This window comes from Ceratotherium simum, chromosome 3 (assembly GCF_057802395.1).
Source record: "Ceratotherium simum simum isolate JZ-2026a chromosome 3, ASM5780239v1, whole genome shotgun sequence".
NCBI lineage: Eukaryota > Metazoa > Chordata > Mammalia > Perissodactyla > Rhinocerotidae > Ceratotherium > Ceratotherium simum.
The window spans coordinates 51,272,995-51,290,150 of NC_141902.1; the positions used below are offsets into that span (position 1 = coordinate 51,272,995).

Here is a 17,156-nt window from a genome sequence, read left to right on the forward strand (position 1 = left end):
TCCAATTGTCTCAAAGATGCTTTTTTTTGCCTGGCGAGGGGGGGGGTGGTTGTTCAAATCAAAATCCAAGCAAGGTCCACAAATTGCATCTAGTCATTATTTCTCTTAAGTCTCTTTTATTCTGTATCAGTCACCCCTCCACACACTTTTTTTTCCAAGCCATTGATTTGTTGTAGAAATTAGGACATATGTCCTATAGAATGTCCCACATTCCGAATTTAATGATTGCTTCCCCATGGTATCATTTAATTTGTTTTTATTTTATATTTCCTGTAAAATGGTAGAAAGATCTAGAAGCTTGATTAAATTCTGTATTTAGAAAAGAATATGCACGTGAAAAGATGTTCTACATCATCAGCCATCAGGTAATGGAAGTTAAACTACAATAATATATCACTACATACTTATTAGAATGGCTAAAATAAAAAACGGTAGCAAAACCAAATTCTAGTGAGAAACTGCATTACTCACACATTGCTAGGTGGGAATGCAAAATGACCCTGCCACTCTGGAAAACAGTTGGTAGTTTGTTATAAAGCTAACATGCAATTACCATACAACTCAACAATTGTACTCTTAAGCATTTATCCCAGAGAAATGTAAACTTATGTTTATTTAAAAATCTGTACCCAAATGTTTACAGCAGATTTATTCAAACTACCAATACTGGAAATGCCCAGACACCCTTCAGCAGGTGAATGGTCACATGAACTGTGGTACACCCATACCATGGAATACTACTCAGCAACAAAAGAATGAAGTATTGATATGAGCAGCAACCTGGATGAATCTCTAGGAATCATGCTGAGTAAAAAAATTCAATCTCAAACTCAGTGGTTTTTCATATAGTATTCACAATGTTGTGTAACCGTCACCACTATCTAGTTCCAGAACTTTTTTTAAAAAATAAGACTATTTTTTGAAGCAGTTTTGGGTTCACAGCAAAATTTAGCAGAAAGTACAGAGTTCCCATATACCCTCTGCCCACACACATACACAGCCTCTCTCACTATCAACATGCTGCATCAGAGTGGTACATTTGTAACAATCAATAAACCTACACTGACATGTCATTATCACCCAAAGTCCAATGTTTATATTAGAATTCACTTTTGGTGTTGTACATTCTATGGGTTTTGAAAAATGCATAATGACATATTTCCACGATTATAGTACCACACAGAATAGTTTCACTGCCCTAAAAATCCTCTATGCTCCACCAATTCATCCCTCCCTCCCCCAAATCCCTGTCAACCACTGATCTTTTTACTATCTCTATAGTCTTCCCTTTTCCAGAATGTCATATAGTTGGAATCATCCAGTATGTAGCCTTTGCAGATTGGCTTCTTTCACTTAGTAATATGCATTTAAGATTCCTCCATGTCATTTCATGGCTTGATAGCGCCCTTCTTTTAGTGATGAATAATATTCTATTGTCTCGATTATTTATCCATTCACCCACTGAAGGATATCTTGGTTGCTTACAAGTTTTGGCAATTATGAATAAGGCTGCTATAAACATCCATGTGCACACTTTGTGTGCACTTAAGTTTTCAACATTACAGAACATTTTTATCACCCCCCAAAAGAAACCCCGTACCTGTTAGTAGTCACTCACTATTCCCCTCACCCCCCCAGCCCCAGGCAACCACTAATCTACTTTGTATCTCTATGGATTTGCCTATTCTAGATATTTCATTTAAATGAAATCATACAATATGTGGTCTTTTTGTGCGTGGCTTCTTTCATTTAGCACAATGTTTTCAAGGTTCATCCATGCTGCAGCATGTATCAGTAATTCATTCCTTTGTATAACTGTATAATATTCCATTGTATAACCATTCATCAGCTGATGGGCACTTGGGTTGTTTCCGCTTTATGGCTACCATGAATAATGCTGCTATGAACATTCACGTACAAGTTTTTGGGTGGACATATGTTTTTAATTACCTTGGATATATGCTTAGGAGTGGAATGGCTGAGTAATCAGTAACTATGTTTAACTTTTTTAGGAACTACCAAACTGTTTTCCACAACCACTATACCATTTTACATTTCCACCAGCAACGTACGAGGGTTCCAAGTTCTCTACATCTTTGCCAACACTTGTTTTGTTTTGTTTTTTTAAATTAAAGCAATCCTCATGGGTCTGAAGTGGTAGCTCATTGTGATTTTGATTTGCATCTCCCTAATGGCCAATGATGTTGAGCATCTTTTTTGTGCTTATGGACCATATGTATATCTTTTCTGGAGAAATGGCTATTGAAATCCTTTGCCCATTAAAAATTTTTTTTGTCTTTTTATCATGGAGTTGTATATATAATATTCTTGAAATGACAAAATTATAGAAATGGAGAACATATTAGAGGTTGCCAGAGTTAGGGATGAGGTAGGGGCAGAGAAGAAAGACATGGGTATGCTTATAAAAGGACAAACTGAGGGATCCTTGTGATCACGGACCACTTCTGGATCTTGACGGCGGTGTTGGATATACAAACCTACACATGACTAAACTATACAGAACTAAATATACAGACACACACACACAGAAGCACAAGTAAAACTGAGGAAATCTGAACAAGATTGGTGGATTGTATCATTGTGGATATCTTGTCTGTGATACTGTACTACAATTTTGCCACATGTACCTTTGGGACAAACTGGGTACAGCGTATATAGGATCTGTCTGTATTATTTCTTACAACTGCATATGAATCTACAATTATCTCAATAAAAATTTCAATTAACAAAAAGCAACAGCAAGTACTGGTGAGGACACAAAGCAACTAGAATTCTTATATATTACTAGAGGAAATGCAAAATAGTACAGCAACTTTGGAAAAAGGTTTGGCAGTTTCTTATAAAATGAAACATACACCTACCAAATGAGTCAACCATCCTACTCCTAGATATCTACCAAGAGAAATGAAAATTTATGTTCATACAAAAGTTTGTAATCAAATGTTTATAGCAGCTTTATTCACAATTGCCAAAAACTGGAAACAACTCAGTTTCCCTTCAACTTGTGAATGAATAAACAAACTGGTACATCTATATAATGAAATACTACTATACCATTTGGCAATTAAAAGGAATGATTCATGCAACAACATGGAATCTTAAACTTGTTTTGCTAAGTGAAAGAAGTCAGGCCCCAAAGATGACACATCGTATAATTACATTTTTATGATACCATAGAAGAGCTGAACCTATTGGGACAAAAAAGAAATCAATGGTTTTCAGGGATTGGTGGGGGTAAGCGATTGAGGACAAAGGGACAGCATGAGGGGACTTTTGGCACGATTGGGAAAACTGGGAATTGGCATGATTGGGAAAATTGGCAGAATGGAATTGTTTTGCATGACATCGTGATGGTGGAAACAGAAATCTATATATTTAGTAACATCCATAGAACTGTACATCACAAAGAATGAATTTTATAATATGCAAATTTAAAAAGAAATCAACTAGTACATCCATACCATGCACTACTACTCAATAATAAAAAGGAATTAACTATTAATACATCCAACAATTAGATGAATTGCAAGAGCATTATGCTAAGTTAAAATGCCTACTCAAAAGGTCACAGACATATCATTCCACATATGTATGGAATCATACACATGATTACATTTATATGCCATTCTTGAAATGATAAAATCATAGAGACGGAGAATAAGTTAGTGGTTGCCAGGCATAGTGGAGGTTGAAGGGAATGTGTGACTATAATTGGGTGTCATGAATGAGGTCTTGGTGGTGATGGACTAGTTCTGTATCTTGCATAAGGTGGTGGTGCTTGCACAAATCTACGCATGTGATAAAGTGACAAAGTATATACGCATATTGTACGAATGTCATTTTCCAGGGTTTGCTATTGTACTACACTTATGTAAGATGTGACAACTGGGGGAAACTGGCCAAGGGCACAGTGGACCTCTCTGTACTAAGTTTGCAGCTTCCCAAGTATCTGTAATTATTTCAACATAAAAAATTAAAAAAAAAAAACAAGATGTGGGGCCGGCCCCATGGCCTAGTGGTTAAGTTCGGCACACTCCACTTCGGCGGCCCGGGTTTGGTTCCCGGGCACGGACTTACGTCACTTGTCTGTGGCTATGCTGTGGGGGCAACCCACGTAAAAATAAAGCAAGACTGGCTCAGATGTTACCTCAGGGCAAATCCTCCTCAAGCAAAAAAAAAAAAAAAAAAGATGTGGGAGAACAATGGAATGCAGACAATGACAAATTAACTGTATTAAAAATCAATCACATAATCACAATGAAGGAGATGAGTAGAGTGGACATAAGTAACTTTGGAAAACAGTGTTTGATTAGATACTGTAAGGCTAAAGACAAAAAGAACTGAACCCAAATCTGTGTTGTAGTAAGTAAATTTGTTGTTCAAAGGGGTGCAGGTTAGCAATTCTGAAACTACTTTATTTGTATACTAGAGTTGAAAGAATAAGTAAATATACTATAGGGGCCGGCCCAGTGGCGTAGCGGTTAAGTGCGCATGCTCCACTGCGGTGGCCCAGGGTTGGGATCCCAGGCGTGCACTGACACACCACTTGTCAGGCCATGCTGTGGCGGCGTCCCAGATAAAGTGGAGGAAGATGGGCACAGATGTTAGCCAAGGGCCAGTCTTCCTCAGCAAAAAAGAGGAGGATTGGTGACAGATGTTAGCGCAAGGCTAATCTCAGAAAAAAAAATATATATATATACTATAGATAATGAGAGCCAGCTATCTGTTGGAGAAAGCAGTTACAAATAAGGAAGGGGGAAAGGCTAAAATGACCCCTGTGGTGCCAGACTGGAATCAGCAGCACCAATGTAGACTCATGGTTTTTTCTTAATAAATATATGCAGATAGACAGACACAGAAGGAAACATAGATATGTGTATATGTATTGGTTAGTGTATATTTATTTTCTAGTTCTTTCCACCTAGAGGCAGTAGAGCAATAAGACCCCAGTAATAATGAATGCATCTATCATTCATATCTTAGTTTCTAAATACCATTCTCCAATAAAAGAAACCAAGCTTCCTTAGAGAAGTGGTTGATTCCAAGGCAAGAAAAGAATAAGCTAGCTAAGCCTGGAACATCTTGCAGTGCCAGAAAGCAAGTAAATTCCAAAAAAAAAAAAAAAAAAAAAGTGGTGCGTGATGTTAGAAGGGCACAGTAGACAACTTAAAAAGAGCTCCCAAGGGCCAAAATTGGAACTGGAACAACAAAATAAATAACGATAGTACTGGATTATAACCAAAAGAATAAAATATATGTCAATGAATCCACACTGATATAAATAAATAGTAAGTGAATAAATATACGGGGGAAAAGGGCCAGCTCTTTCTCATAGAAAAAATCCAATTAATAATTGAAGAAGGAATAAGGCAAATAGAAAATTACCATTAGAACCCAAAAGTAATAATTGCTGAAGGCAAGATTCACCAATGAATGCTAACATTAGTGGGCAAACATTTAAACAGAAACAGGACATTTGCATAGTCTCAAAGTATCTCCTTTAAAATATTTAATATTTACAAAGTGTAAAATAATTCTAATATATAAAACTTCAGAGAAGAGAATCCTGGTAGATACCATCTTAACCAAGTGATCAAGGTTAATATCAAGAATAATACATACCAACATCATGTACCCCCAATATAATGCATGAAAATGGCATTAAGGTCCCCAATCAGTTGACTTTGAGTTAATCAGAAGGGAGATGCTCCTGAGTGAGCCTGACCTAATCAGATGGGACCTAAAAATGACAAGGGGTGGTTGAAGTCACTGCCCTGTGGAACTTAGGGAAGCAAACGGCCATGTTGTGGAGAGGGTGATGTGGCAGGGAATGTCAGCAACCTCTGGGAGATGGGGGCCTCAGTCTTACAATTATAAGAACATAAATTCTGCCAACAACTTAAATGAGCTTAGAAGAGGACCCCAAGATTCAGATGAGAATGCATTTCAGACAACACCTTGATTTTAGCCTTGTGAGCCCAAGCAGAAAATCCAGCTATACCACACCTGGAATTCTGACCTACAGAAACGGTGAGGTAATAAATGAGTGTTGTTTCAAGTCACTATTTTTGGGGCAATTTGTTACACAGCAACAGAAAACTAATATAACAAATCAACTGTAGTCTTTAAAATTGTCTAGGTTATGAAAGACAGAAAAAGTGAGGAACTCTCACTGACTGGAGGAGACTAAGGATACATGACAACTAAATGCAATTTGTGATCCTAGAACAGAAAAAAGATGTTAGGGGAAAAACTGATGAAATCTGAATAAATCCTGTAGTTTAATTAATAGTATTGTACCAAGCTAATTTCTTCACTTTGATCATTGTTCTATGATTATGTAAGATGTTAACATAAAGAGAAGTCAGGCGAAGGGTAAACAGGAATTCTCTATACTATTTTTGCAACTCTTTTATAAATCTAAGTTTATCTCAAAATAAAAAGTTAAAAATATGCATATTTCCAAGTTCTGTACACCAAAAAGACCTGGAATCAATGGTAACCCAAGAATAAAAAGCACATCCAGCATCCAAATTATCTCAAATATTATTTCCACTAAATGATAATAGAGCTCCTTGGTACAACGGCTGATTCCAGGTGTGAAGCAAGAAATTTACAAGATAAGCCTTGTATTAGCGTTTTCCAGAGAAATAGAACCAATAAGGAATTGCCTTAAGCAATTAAGAAGACAGGTAAGTCCCAGGATCTGAAGGAGACCCAGGAGAGCCAATGGTTTAGTTCCAGTCTAAGTCTGAAGGCCTGAGAACCAAGAGAACTGATGGTGTAGTCCTGTCTGAAGGCTGGCAGGCTTGAGACTCGGGAAGAGCTGATGTTTCAGTTGAAGTGCAAAAGCAGGAAAAAAGCTGATGTCCCAGTTGGAAGGCAGTCAGGATGCAGCAGTTTCCTTTTACTCAGCCTTTTCGTTCTACTTAGGCCTTCAACTAATTGGACGAGGGCCACGCACATTAGGGAAGGCAATCCGACTTACTCAGTCTACCAATTTAAATGTTAATCTCATCCCAAAACACCCAGGATAATGTTTGACCAAATATCCAGGCACCTCACGGCCCAGTCAAGTTGACACATAAAATTAACCATCACTAGCCTGGAACATTTTGTTCTGACAGAAAGCAAGGAAGCTATCACAGATTAGGAGAGACGTCAAAAGGTCATAGAAGCAATAAAAGGGCATCCATTGGCCAAAGACGGGACAATCTGAGCATCAAAAAGAATAATAAATGCAATTAATTCAAGGATATAAAAACCCATGAGTCCATAAAGATATTTTTAAAAAGAGAAAAAAGTCAAAAACTAAAGAAAACAAAATTTAAAAAAAACAACATAGGCAAACACCAATGGAAGTGACTAGGGCAGCAATTCTTTACTGTGAAAATTAACTATTTATCTCCCTTTCCAGTAAGAACTATATTTCAGGGTACCAGATAACCCTAGTTGATGAAGGAAAGTTGTTTACAGAGGAATTTCAGCTAATTAAATGTGAAAGGAATAACAAAATTAGAAAATTAGCGTTTTGCAATCCCTAATGAAAGAAATGATTCATTGGTGAAACTAGAGATGAAAGTTTGATGGGGATCTTTATAACGGAGGAACCAGGCTGTCTCACTAAACCCACTGATCAAAATTAGCATCACTAAAAGTGGAACAACCCGACACCAGTGCCTGCTGATGTGACACAATATGAAGAATAGCATCACCTATGGAGTGACTGCCAAAAAAATTGTATCTAAACCTAATCATGCCTTCAGGGCTAACTTCCATTTAGAGGAACTATAAGAGGGGAACAAATTAAAGGAACCAATGAGAGAGTAAACAGATAAACTCAGAATGTCAGATACCCTATAAAACAACTGGCCTAATTTCTTTAACAAGTTAAAGAAATAAAGAATGAGAGAGGAGCTGTTTTAGATTAGGAGGGACCTAATAGACAACAACTAAATACACCGTATGAACCTTGTTTGGATCCTGATCAAAAGAAACAACTGTAAAAGAAGATTTTTGACACAATCACAGAAATTTAATTATGGAATGATATTAAGTGATACCTAGAATTTATTGATAAATCTATTAGGCTAGATAGTGGCATTATGCTAGTACTATGTAAGAAAATATCCATATTTTGTAAGACGTGTACTGAAGTATGCAGGAGAGAGTTGATATGATATCTGGGATTTTCCTTAAAATTAAAGAAAATATAAGAATAGAAAGCATAGGAAAAAAAATCTAATTCCTAGGATCTTCTTGCTCAGGATTAAAAAATCATGTCTAAGCTTCTGGAATTTGGAACTCAGGGATGGAAACCAGTTTTAAAACTTGCTTTGCCATTCCCTACAACATGCTACAAAATGTTGAACACAGAGCAGGCACCCAAAAAATACTGAAATATCAGAACACCTTTTTCACATTTATGAGAACTTATTTCTTATCGGTTTCCCTTTTTCTACCACCATCATCCCTTAAAATATTTAGAAATTTCCATTCAAAAATTATTTCCCTATTTTAGTAGTTATATACATATACAGTGTACCCAAATTCTTCAAGGCAGTATTTCAAAAATCAAAAACATGAGTAAATTCATACCTAATAACGTGTTCATTTTCTACTACTTAATAATATACATGTTTAATCTCAGTAAATTCAAAAAAGGTATACTTAAATTTTTGTCTTTAGAATTTTATGGACAGCAACAAAATTGTACCTACATGAACAAAATGTGGAAGTTAGTAATTATGGATTTCATATTTGTAAAAAAAAAAAAAAAAACCTGAGTGCTTACTCTGTTCCAGGCACTATTCCAAGGGCTTTGCATGTATGAACTCATTAATTATTAAAACAATCCTATGAAGTGGGTACTATTATTATTCCCATTTTATAGATGAGGCATAAAAAATAAAAGCAACTTACCCAAGGTTCCACAGCTAACATATAGCAATACTAGGATTCAAAGACATACAGTCTAGCTCCAAAAACCCAGCTCTTTCCCACTACGCTGCACTGACTTACACTGAGGAATCCTTTGCCTGATGCTGATCCTATCTACTCAGTTCCACTATTAGCAGTTGGTCTTCATCATCTCCAAGGAGAAAAAGAAGAAAGAAATGATGAAAGAATGAATAGTAAAACTTACCTTTTGAACGGCTTCTTCCATATCCAACTCAAATTGCTCATTCTGTAATAATCGGAGGAATCTCTTGCGCTCAACATGGTCATCATTTTCATTCCGCACCATTTGATCCCTGATTTGATTCTCTATCTTTTTTAGTGCCTCAACATGCAATGTTTTGCAGTAGTTTGCATCTACTAATTTCTGATGTCTTTCAGTGAAGCTCCAAGTTCTCCTTTTGGAAGCCTATAATGAAAAGAAAAAAAAAAAGCAGACTTTGGTATTCCAAAATCTAATTTTTAAAAATATATTGATGTAAGCGCCAGTAACAAATGATACAAAAATAGGTAACAGTGATAAACGTAGGGCCTTGGGCTTCTTTCGTAAATTCAGAGAAATATACCATAATAAAAGAATAAACGTGGTAGATAAATATATTGCTATATCAATGAAGTGGCTACTATTACTATTCCCCATCTTACAGATGAGGTATGAAAAGTAAAAGCAACTTTACCCAAGGTTCCAGAGCTAATAAACAGTAGTACTAGGATTCAAAGACAGGCAGTCGAGCTCTATAGACCTAGCTCTTTACCACCACGCAGGGAATTCCTCCTCTCCTCATTCTACCCTCCACCCCGCCTTAGCCATAAAGCGCTGTTCAGAGCTGGTCAGGTTCTCCTAACATAGATGTAACCCGCTGCTACTTTTTCATAAATTCGCTCTCCCCGGGACTTTTATTTCCACTAATTTGTTCAGCGGTTCTTAATCTTTTCCCAAATTTCCAGAAATATGGGAAGCAAGATTTTTACCGGGCAGATCTAAAACAGTGTAGGGAAAATGCAACAAAGGCTGGAAGCCACGGCGAGCGTTGCTTCAACAACAGCACCTGAAGCCTCCGAAAGCAAACACAAGCTTCCCACTTAATTCTCAGATGAGGCACTTCAAATCCTTTTTCAGAAGGAGGCTGGCTCTAAACTACAATTAAACCAATAGATAAACTCGTAGTTTCGAGACCCCCGACCGGCTCACCATCTTGGCAGACAAAAAGTCCCGTCTCTGGCTCCCGCGGCCACCACCTCCCCGCTGCAAATGCAGCGGCGGGCTGAGCTCTCCGGTGTTTACTCGGTTTCCGGGCAACGGCCGCCGCGGCTCCCCGCCGCCAGTCCAAGGCCGACGGGCGCAGGGCGCGGCCGCCCATTGGACGCAGGAGACCCAATCGGCATCGAGCTTCTTGGGAAGCTGGCAGGGCGGCTACTTCCATAGGTCTAAAGGGGACTGGCGGGAAGTTCAGATTTTGTGTCCCGACGCAAGCTCTGCAGTCTGTTAGGGAACTCAAGATTTCTCTTAAGCAGCCAGCTCTGCGGTTTGATGGGGTTGGGAGCCAAGCTGAGGTCTGTAGAGACTGTTTACAGAGAAATACGCAAACTCCTGTCTAGTACGTGGGGAAAGGCACTTTCCACGCACAGAACATCCTGCGCCCTCAGTGCCTGTTCTGCCACGGTTGATGACTGCCTTCATCCTCAGCAGTGGGAGGCACGGTCACCGTCCCCATCGCGGGGTAACTGTGAGGCGCTGTGGATAGCTCGGGCTTCCAGGAACCTTCGCCTCACCCCCACACAGAAGCTGTTGGTAAACTTTGGGAATAAAATGCGTGGGCCACACGGATCTTATTCTGCTATGTAATACATGGTCCAGGTACAAATAAGAGAGCAGAGAGATGATGGCAGGATGTGGTCTGGTTTATTTCATCTGCAGGTTAGACATTAAAGTGCATTTTTCTTTTCTTTTTTTTTTTCTGTGAGGAAGATTAGCCCTGAGCCAATCCTCCTCTTTTTGCTGAGGAAGACTGGCCCTGGGCCAACATCTGTGCCCATCTTCCTCCACTCTACATGGGATGTGGCCACAGCATGGCTTGACAAGCAGTGCATTGGTGGGTGCCAGGGATCCGAACCTGCAAACCCTAGGCCGCCAAAGCAGAGCGTGCACACTTAACCGCTGCGCCACCGGCCCGGCCCCTAAAGTCCATTTGAAGTGGAAGAATTTAAGAACAGGCATGGATCAGAGAAATTAGTCAAATATATTGATTTTAAAGATGACATATTTGGAAAAAATCTCATCAAAACCAAAAATTAGCATGAGAACTTACCTTAGTTGGTGTTATCTAATTTAAAGTCTATCTTGTGTAGCAGTATGTCTGCTTAAAGATTAAGAACAAATAGGACTTCCAGTTTCAGCTCCAAAATATAAAAAGCTTGGAAGTTATCATTTTCATCCTTACTACCAGAAAAAGCTCAACAAACAAAAATTAATGACTTTTCTTGAACTCATCATGGAACCGAGGTCACAGGGCAACCCACCAACCTGGAATCTGGAGAGAGAGGTAAATCCAGGGAGTCATAGCCAAGATCTACTTACCCAGAGCAGAAGCCACTGAAGCCATAAACTAGGAACGCTAAATGGTAATTTTGATGAATTGCTGGAGACTGAGTGTGGGGTAGCATGAGTGAAACTACTGAGGGCTGCAGATTTAGAGCATCCCCCACACTTCTGTGGGTTTTTCCTCCAGTAACCCCAGCAGGTTCTCACAGTGAAGAACCAAGAAAGATCTCCTGTGGCTCTGGCAGGGGGATGAGAAGAATAATCATTGTGAAATATGCCCAGAGACTTCTCAATAATAAAGACCTACCTTCCAAAGGAAAGGATTTTACTGGAGCCTTATCCCACCTAGGGCAAGGACATTTCTCTGACTAAAGCCTCCTCCAGCCTTCCTGTCTCACCTAAGTGGGGAGAGGGGAGCTAAGAAGCACTTGTGAAGGTCACAGCCCAGGGACACAGCCCTACTAAAGGAGATTTAATCATAAAATTATAGAACACTTCCCCTTTCCCACACTTTACCACCACCTCAACAGCACTCCAGTACAATAACAGATGATTACAGCTGGAAGTGCTGCAAAACACACTCTATCTAACAAGGAACTTTTAGGGAAATCCAAAGACAACAGGAGACAAAAACAAAAACGCTAGAGGAATTTGAAGTCTCTGGACCTACAGCTACAGCAAACATTAAACACAGCCCAACTCTAGCCACACAATAAAAAACCTCACACTAAAGCTCTATTTACCTCAGATCCTGTTACCCAGTATATCACATCCAGTTTTCAACAAAAAACTACTAAAACTTGGCTAAAGGCAAGTTGTTAAAAGGCAAGTAAAAACAGTCTGAAAGGAAAAGTAAGCATCAGAACTAGACTCAGCTATGACACAGATTTGGGGATTATTAAGCAGGAATTGAAAATAACTATGATTAATATGCTAAGGGATCTGATGGAAAATGTGGACAACATACAAGAACAGATGGGTAATGTAAGCAGAGAAATGGAAACACTGAGATAGAATCCAAAGGAAACTCTAGAAATCAAAAACACAAACAAAGGAAGAATGTCTTTGATAGGCTTATCAGTAGACTGGACACCACTGAGGAGAGAACCAGTGAGCCTGAAGACATGTCAATAGAAACTTCCCAAACTGAAATGCAAAGAGATTAACAGCAAATAGATAACACTACCTGGCCTTTTAGACATCACCTTACACTCAAATTGTTTTCCTACATTGGAAGAGGCCTTGTGTCTGTGTATGTGGCGGAGGCGGTATTGTCAATGTTTTCAGTCCTTTGGGAGTCTTATTATAAACCCAGTTACCACAAAAGTAAAATTGACTACAGGGTGTGTACACTGCAAAAACATTTTGAAACCAGGATGCAACTGTTATGTGCTTTTAATCCCCTGTTAGTCTAGCAACTTCCACAAGAACTTTTTACAAAAAACATGGCTTATGTATAGCTTCTCATAAAGTAGCCTCTAATTAAACCTTGTTGGCTGAGCTGTTGTAGGAGATCAAGATTTGGCCACCCTGAAATATATCTCTTTACCTTGATTGTTTTCTCTGAGGGACATTTGACCTCCCCCACTAACTGCCTAAAGAATTTGACATGGTGGGTCCTTCCTGGAACAGATCTTCTATCATGATGGCTGTAATGATAATGTAAAATAGATGTTACAATGGGAGGGGCACCAAGCCCCTTTTATCAAAAAACTCTCTCTCTCCCTGACCACATTATCTATAGATGACCCTGAAAAGAATTGTCCTCCTGCCCTCTGAAGTCCCAGGCCACTACCCAACCCCAACACCTTCCTTCGCCTTTAGCTGCAATACTTAAGCAAGCAGCTTAGACAGAGGGACGAGTTGCTCATTTCTGAGTTTCTCCCATGTATACATGTTATTAAACTTGGTATTATTTTCTCCTGCTAACCTGTCTTGTTGATTATTTGGCCAGCCAGAAGAACCTTAAGGGAAAGGGCAGAGGGAGATTCTCCCTCTTCCCCGACACTGTCACCAGAAATTTTTGTTTTGAACACTGATATATCCCAAGAACTTAAAATAGTGTCTGGCAAATAATAGGTGATAAATATTTGTTAAACGAACAAATGATTGAAATCATATTACTATTATGAACATAGGAGAAAGCTCTACTCAGAAATAACTTTGAAGAAATATTGTTCTTCATCAGAATTTTATCAATTTTATTTACATTTTCAAAGGGCGAACTTTGGCTTTATTAATTTTTTTCTTTTGTTTCTCTATTTCCAAGTCCATTCTTTTCTTTTCTTACCGTCATGATTTCCTTCTCTGCTTGCTTTGGGTTTAATTTGCTCTTCTTTTTATAGTTTCATAAGGTGGAAGCTTAAATCTTTATTTAGGACCATTCTTCTTTTAAAATATAAATGTATGATATAAATTTTCCTCTAAGCCCTGCTTTAGCTGCCTCTCACAGATTTTAATATGTTGTGCTTTTTCGTTCATTCAATTAAAAATATTTAAAGATTCCTTCTTTGACCAATGAATTATTTAGAAATGTTTTGTGAACTTTCCTCATATTTCAGATTGTCCAGGTGTTTTTTTGTTATTGATTTATAGTTTAATTCCATTATGGTCAGAGGACATGCTCTGTATGACTTCAAATCTTTTAAATTTGTTGAGGTTTGTTTTATTGTACAGAATATGGTCTGTCCTGGTAAAGGTTTCATGTATACTGGAAAAGAATGTGTTTTCTGGTGTTTGGGGTGAGGTGTTCCGTAAACATCAATAAGGTCAAGTTGGTTCAGAACACTGTTCGGGTATTCTATATCCTTACAGTATTTCTATCTATTTGCTGTATCAGTTAGTGAAAGGAGTGTTGAGGTCATCAACTATAACTGTGGATTTGCTTATTTCTCTTTTCAGTTCTTTTTTTGCTGCATCTGTTTTAAAGTTCTATTGTTATGTATATATACCTTCAGGATTATTATGTCCTGATAATATTTTGACATTAACATTTTGAAATGACCTTTTCTTTCCCTGGTAATATTCTTTGTTCTGAAGCCTATTTGATATTAACATAGCCACTCCAGCTTTCTTTTAACTAAGGTTTACCTGCTATATCTTCCTCCAGCCTTTTAATCTATCTGTGTCTTTGCATTTAAAATGGCTTTCCTGTAGATAGCATATAGTTGGGAGTTGCTTTTTCATTCAATCTGACAATCTCCATCTTTTAATTGGTGTGTTTATGCCATTTATATTTACATATCATTATTGATATGTGTGGATTAAAATCTACAATTTTGCTAATTTTTAAATATTTGTTGCATCTGTTCTTTATTCATTTTCTTTTTCTTCTTTTTGATTATTTTTTGTGATTCTATTTTATTTTCACTATCAGCTTATAATTTATATCTCTTTAATACAATATATATACTTAAATATTCAAATACTGTAATTCTGCCTCATTTGTTGTGTGTAAACCTTACAACAGTATAATTCTAATCCTCCATTCCATCTTTTGTGCTATTGTTATCATACATTTTACTTTTACATATATAAATCCACAACACATAGGATTCCACATATGTTAGATTGTTTGATATTGTCTCAAAGCTCTCAAATGCTCTGGTTTTTTTCTTCTCCAATCTTTTTCTGTTTGTGTTTCAGTTTGGGTAGTTTTTATTGATATATCTTCAAACTCACCGACTCTTTCCCTCAGCTGTGTTAAGTCTTCTGACGAGCCTATCAAAGGCATTCCTCATGTTCATTACTGTTTTGTTTTTTACCTAACATTTCCATTTAACTCTTTATAGTTTCCATCTTCTCAGCTAAAATTACCCATCTTTTCACATATCTTGTCTACCTCTTCCATTAGAGTCTTTAATATATTAATCACAGTATTTAAAATCTTCTGTCTGATAGTTTCACAATCTGGGTCATATATGAGTTTTGTTCTGTTGATTGCTTCATCTTTATACATCTTATACAATGTTTTTTCTTGCTTTTTTGTGGGTCTCATAATTTCTGATTGAATGGCAGGCATCATGTGTAAGACAGTAGAGACTGAGGTAAACCATGTTTATGCCTGGAAATAAGCACATCTGTTCCTCTGCTACAACATTAGTGTAAGAGGTTGAGTCTACATAGTCAGGAGTTGAGCTGGATTTGAACCACTGTTGCTGTGGTTATCTTCAGTGCACCACTATCTTCAAATTTCTCTAGTGTTATCTTGTGATTACGTTGGGAGCTGGTTTTCCAGAAGGCTTCCCTCAATATTCCTGACGCACCCCTAGCTTTAGGCCTTCCCTGTGTTCCTGCATGTCAGAGAATGTCTCTCTCCACACTCTGGCTCCTCCGCCTCGCAGATCATTGTTCTTTTGTTGCTCATGCTTGCTAGCCAGGTGGTGGGAGGAGGGGGTTCCCTGTTATCCTGGTCCAGTCTCAGCAATTTAGTCAGGTCTTGGCACACTAGGTCTCTGTTACAGGGGTCTCATAAACTGGAAAAACTTTCCTTAATGGTAAGTATTCACTGTTTTCTTACTGCCTTTAAAGAAAGTCCAAAACCCTTAACCTGGCCTGTAAAGGCTTGTATGTCTACCCCTTCAGGTTTCTTCTCAAACTTGAGCCAAAATGGACTTCTTTGAGCTCCTTCCTGTCAGATGGCCTTTGTATGTGTGAGTCTCTGCCCTTAGTAAGAGTATGTGATGGCTGAAACTCCACCAGCCATCTTGGTGGTGAAATAATACATGCTCTGGATGGCAGAGCAGAAAAATAGAGGATCCTTGGTTCTTTAAGACCACAGAGCTACCACACCATCCGCCTAACGCGTGACCTCATGCTATACGAAAGACAAACAGATTTATCTAAGCCTCCGTGTCCTCTTCTTCACCCAGGATTCTATTACTGTCAGCCAAATGCAATCCTAACTGACAAAACCACTATCTCTTTTTAATCTCAGGGGTGAAAATGAATAAGTAAAACAAAAATTTTTGCAGAATTGCCTTTTTAAATCAACGTTTGATATTAAAGATTATTAGTAAGTAGAGTGGAAAACCTCTGATTTCCTTTCTCATATTTTCCTCTCTCTTCTGTATCTTCTAGAAGCTACTAGCCAGTTCCCTTCCCTTAATCTCTGTGCTCTCGGAGTCTTGATCACAACTTTTGTTTCCTGGTTTTATTTTCCAAAATATCCATGTGAAATGTTTGTCTAGTAATTTGATAACTCTCAGAGTCATGTAATTTACGCATTGGATAGGCATGCCTTTTATATTTTCAAATATTTCATAGAAAAAAATGTAGAATAAGATGACTAAGAGAGCACAGAGCCCTGAAATACATCACTAGAATGTCTCCCAAAGTGGAGCCAGATCAGCAACCTCTGAATATGATTATTCAACTAGTTACCAATGCACCAATTTTACTTATGTATCACCAATATTTCTATATCTTTCTATAAGAATTTACTGGGAGAATTCTCCAAAAAGTCTTCACTAAACTCTAGATACATTATGGTTTCTTCATTTCTTTATCAGCTTAACACAATTCAATTGATTACTTGGCAACCAAATGACAAATTTTTTTGGTTGCATAGATAGATTCAGGTCAACATTGTTTATCTGAAATGCTCACAGATCAATAAATATAAATGTCTTTAAAA

The 17,156-nt window shown here is 37.9% G+C and overlaps 1 protein-coding gene across 1 annotated transcript in view; it reads right to left on the minus strand.

The window, feature by feature from the left end:
• Positions 1–13,817, minus strand: part of MNS1 (meiosis specific nuclear structural 1) — a 35,976-nt gene extending 22,159 nt beyond the window's left edge. Inside the window, exons 1-3 of the mRNA XM_004421611.3 lie at positions 13,812–13,817; positions 10,172–10,393; positions 9,167–9,388 (exon numbers count right to left, since the gene is read on the minus strand). Coding sequence (XP_004421668.2) covers positions 9,167–9,388; positions 10,172–10,393; positions 13,812–13,817 — 450 coding nt within the window. The remainder of the gene's footprint in view (positions 1–9,166; positions 9,389–10,171; positions 10,394–13,811) is intronic.
• Positions 13,818–17,156: the final 3,339 nt, after the last annotated feature.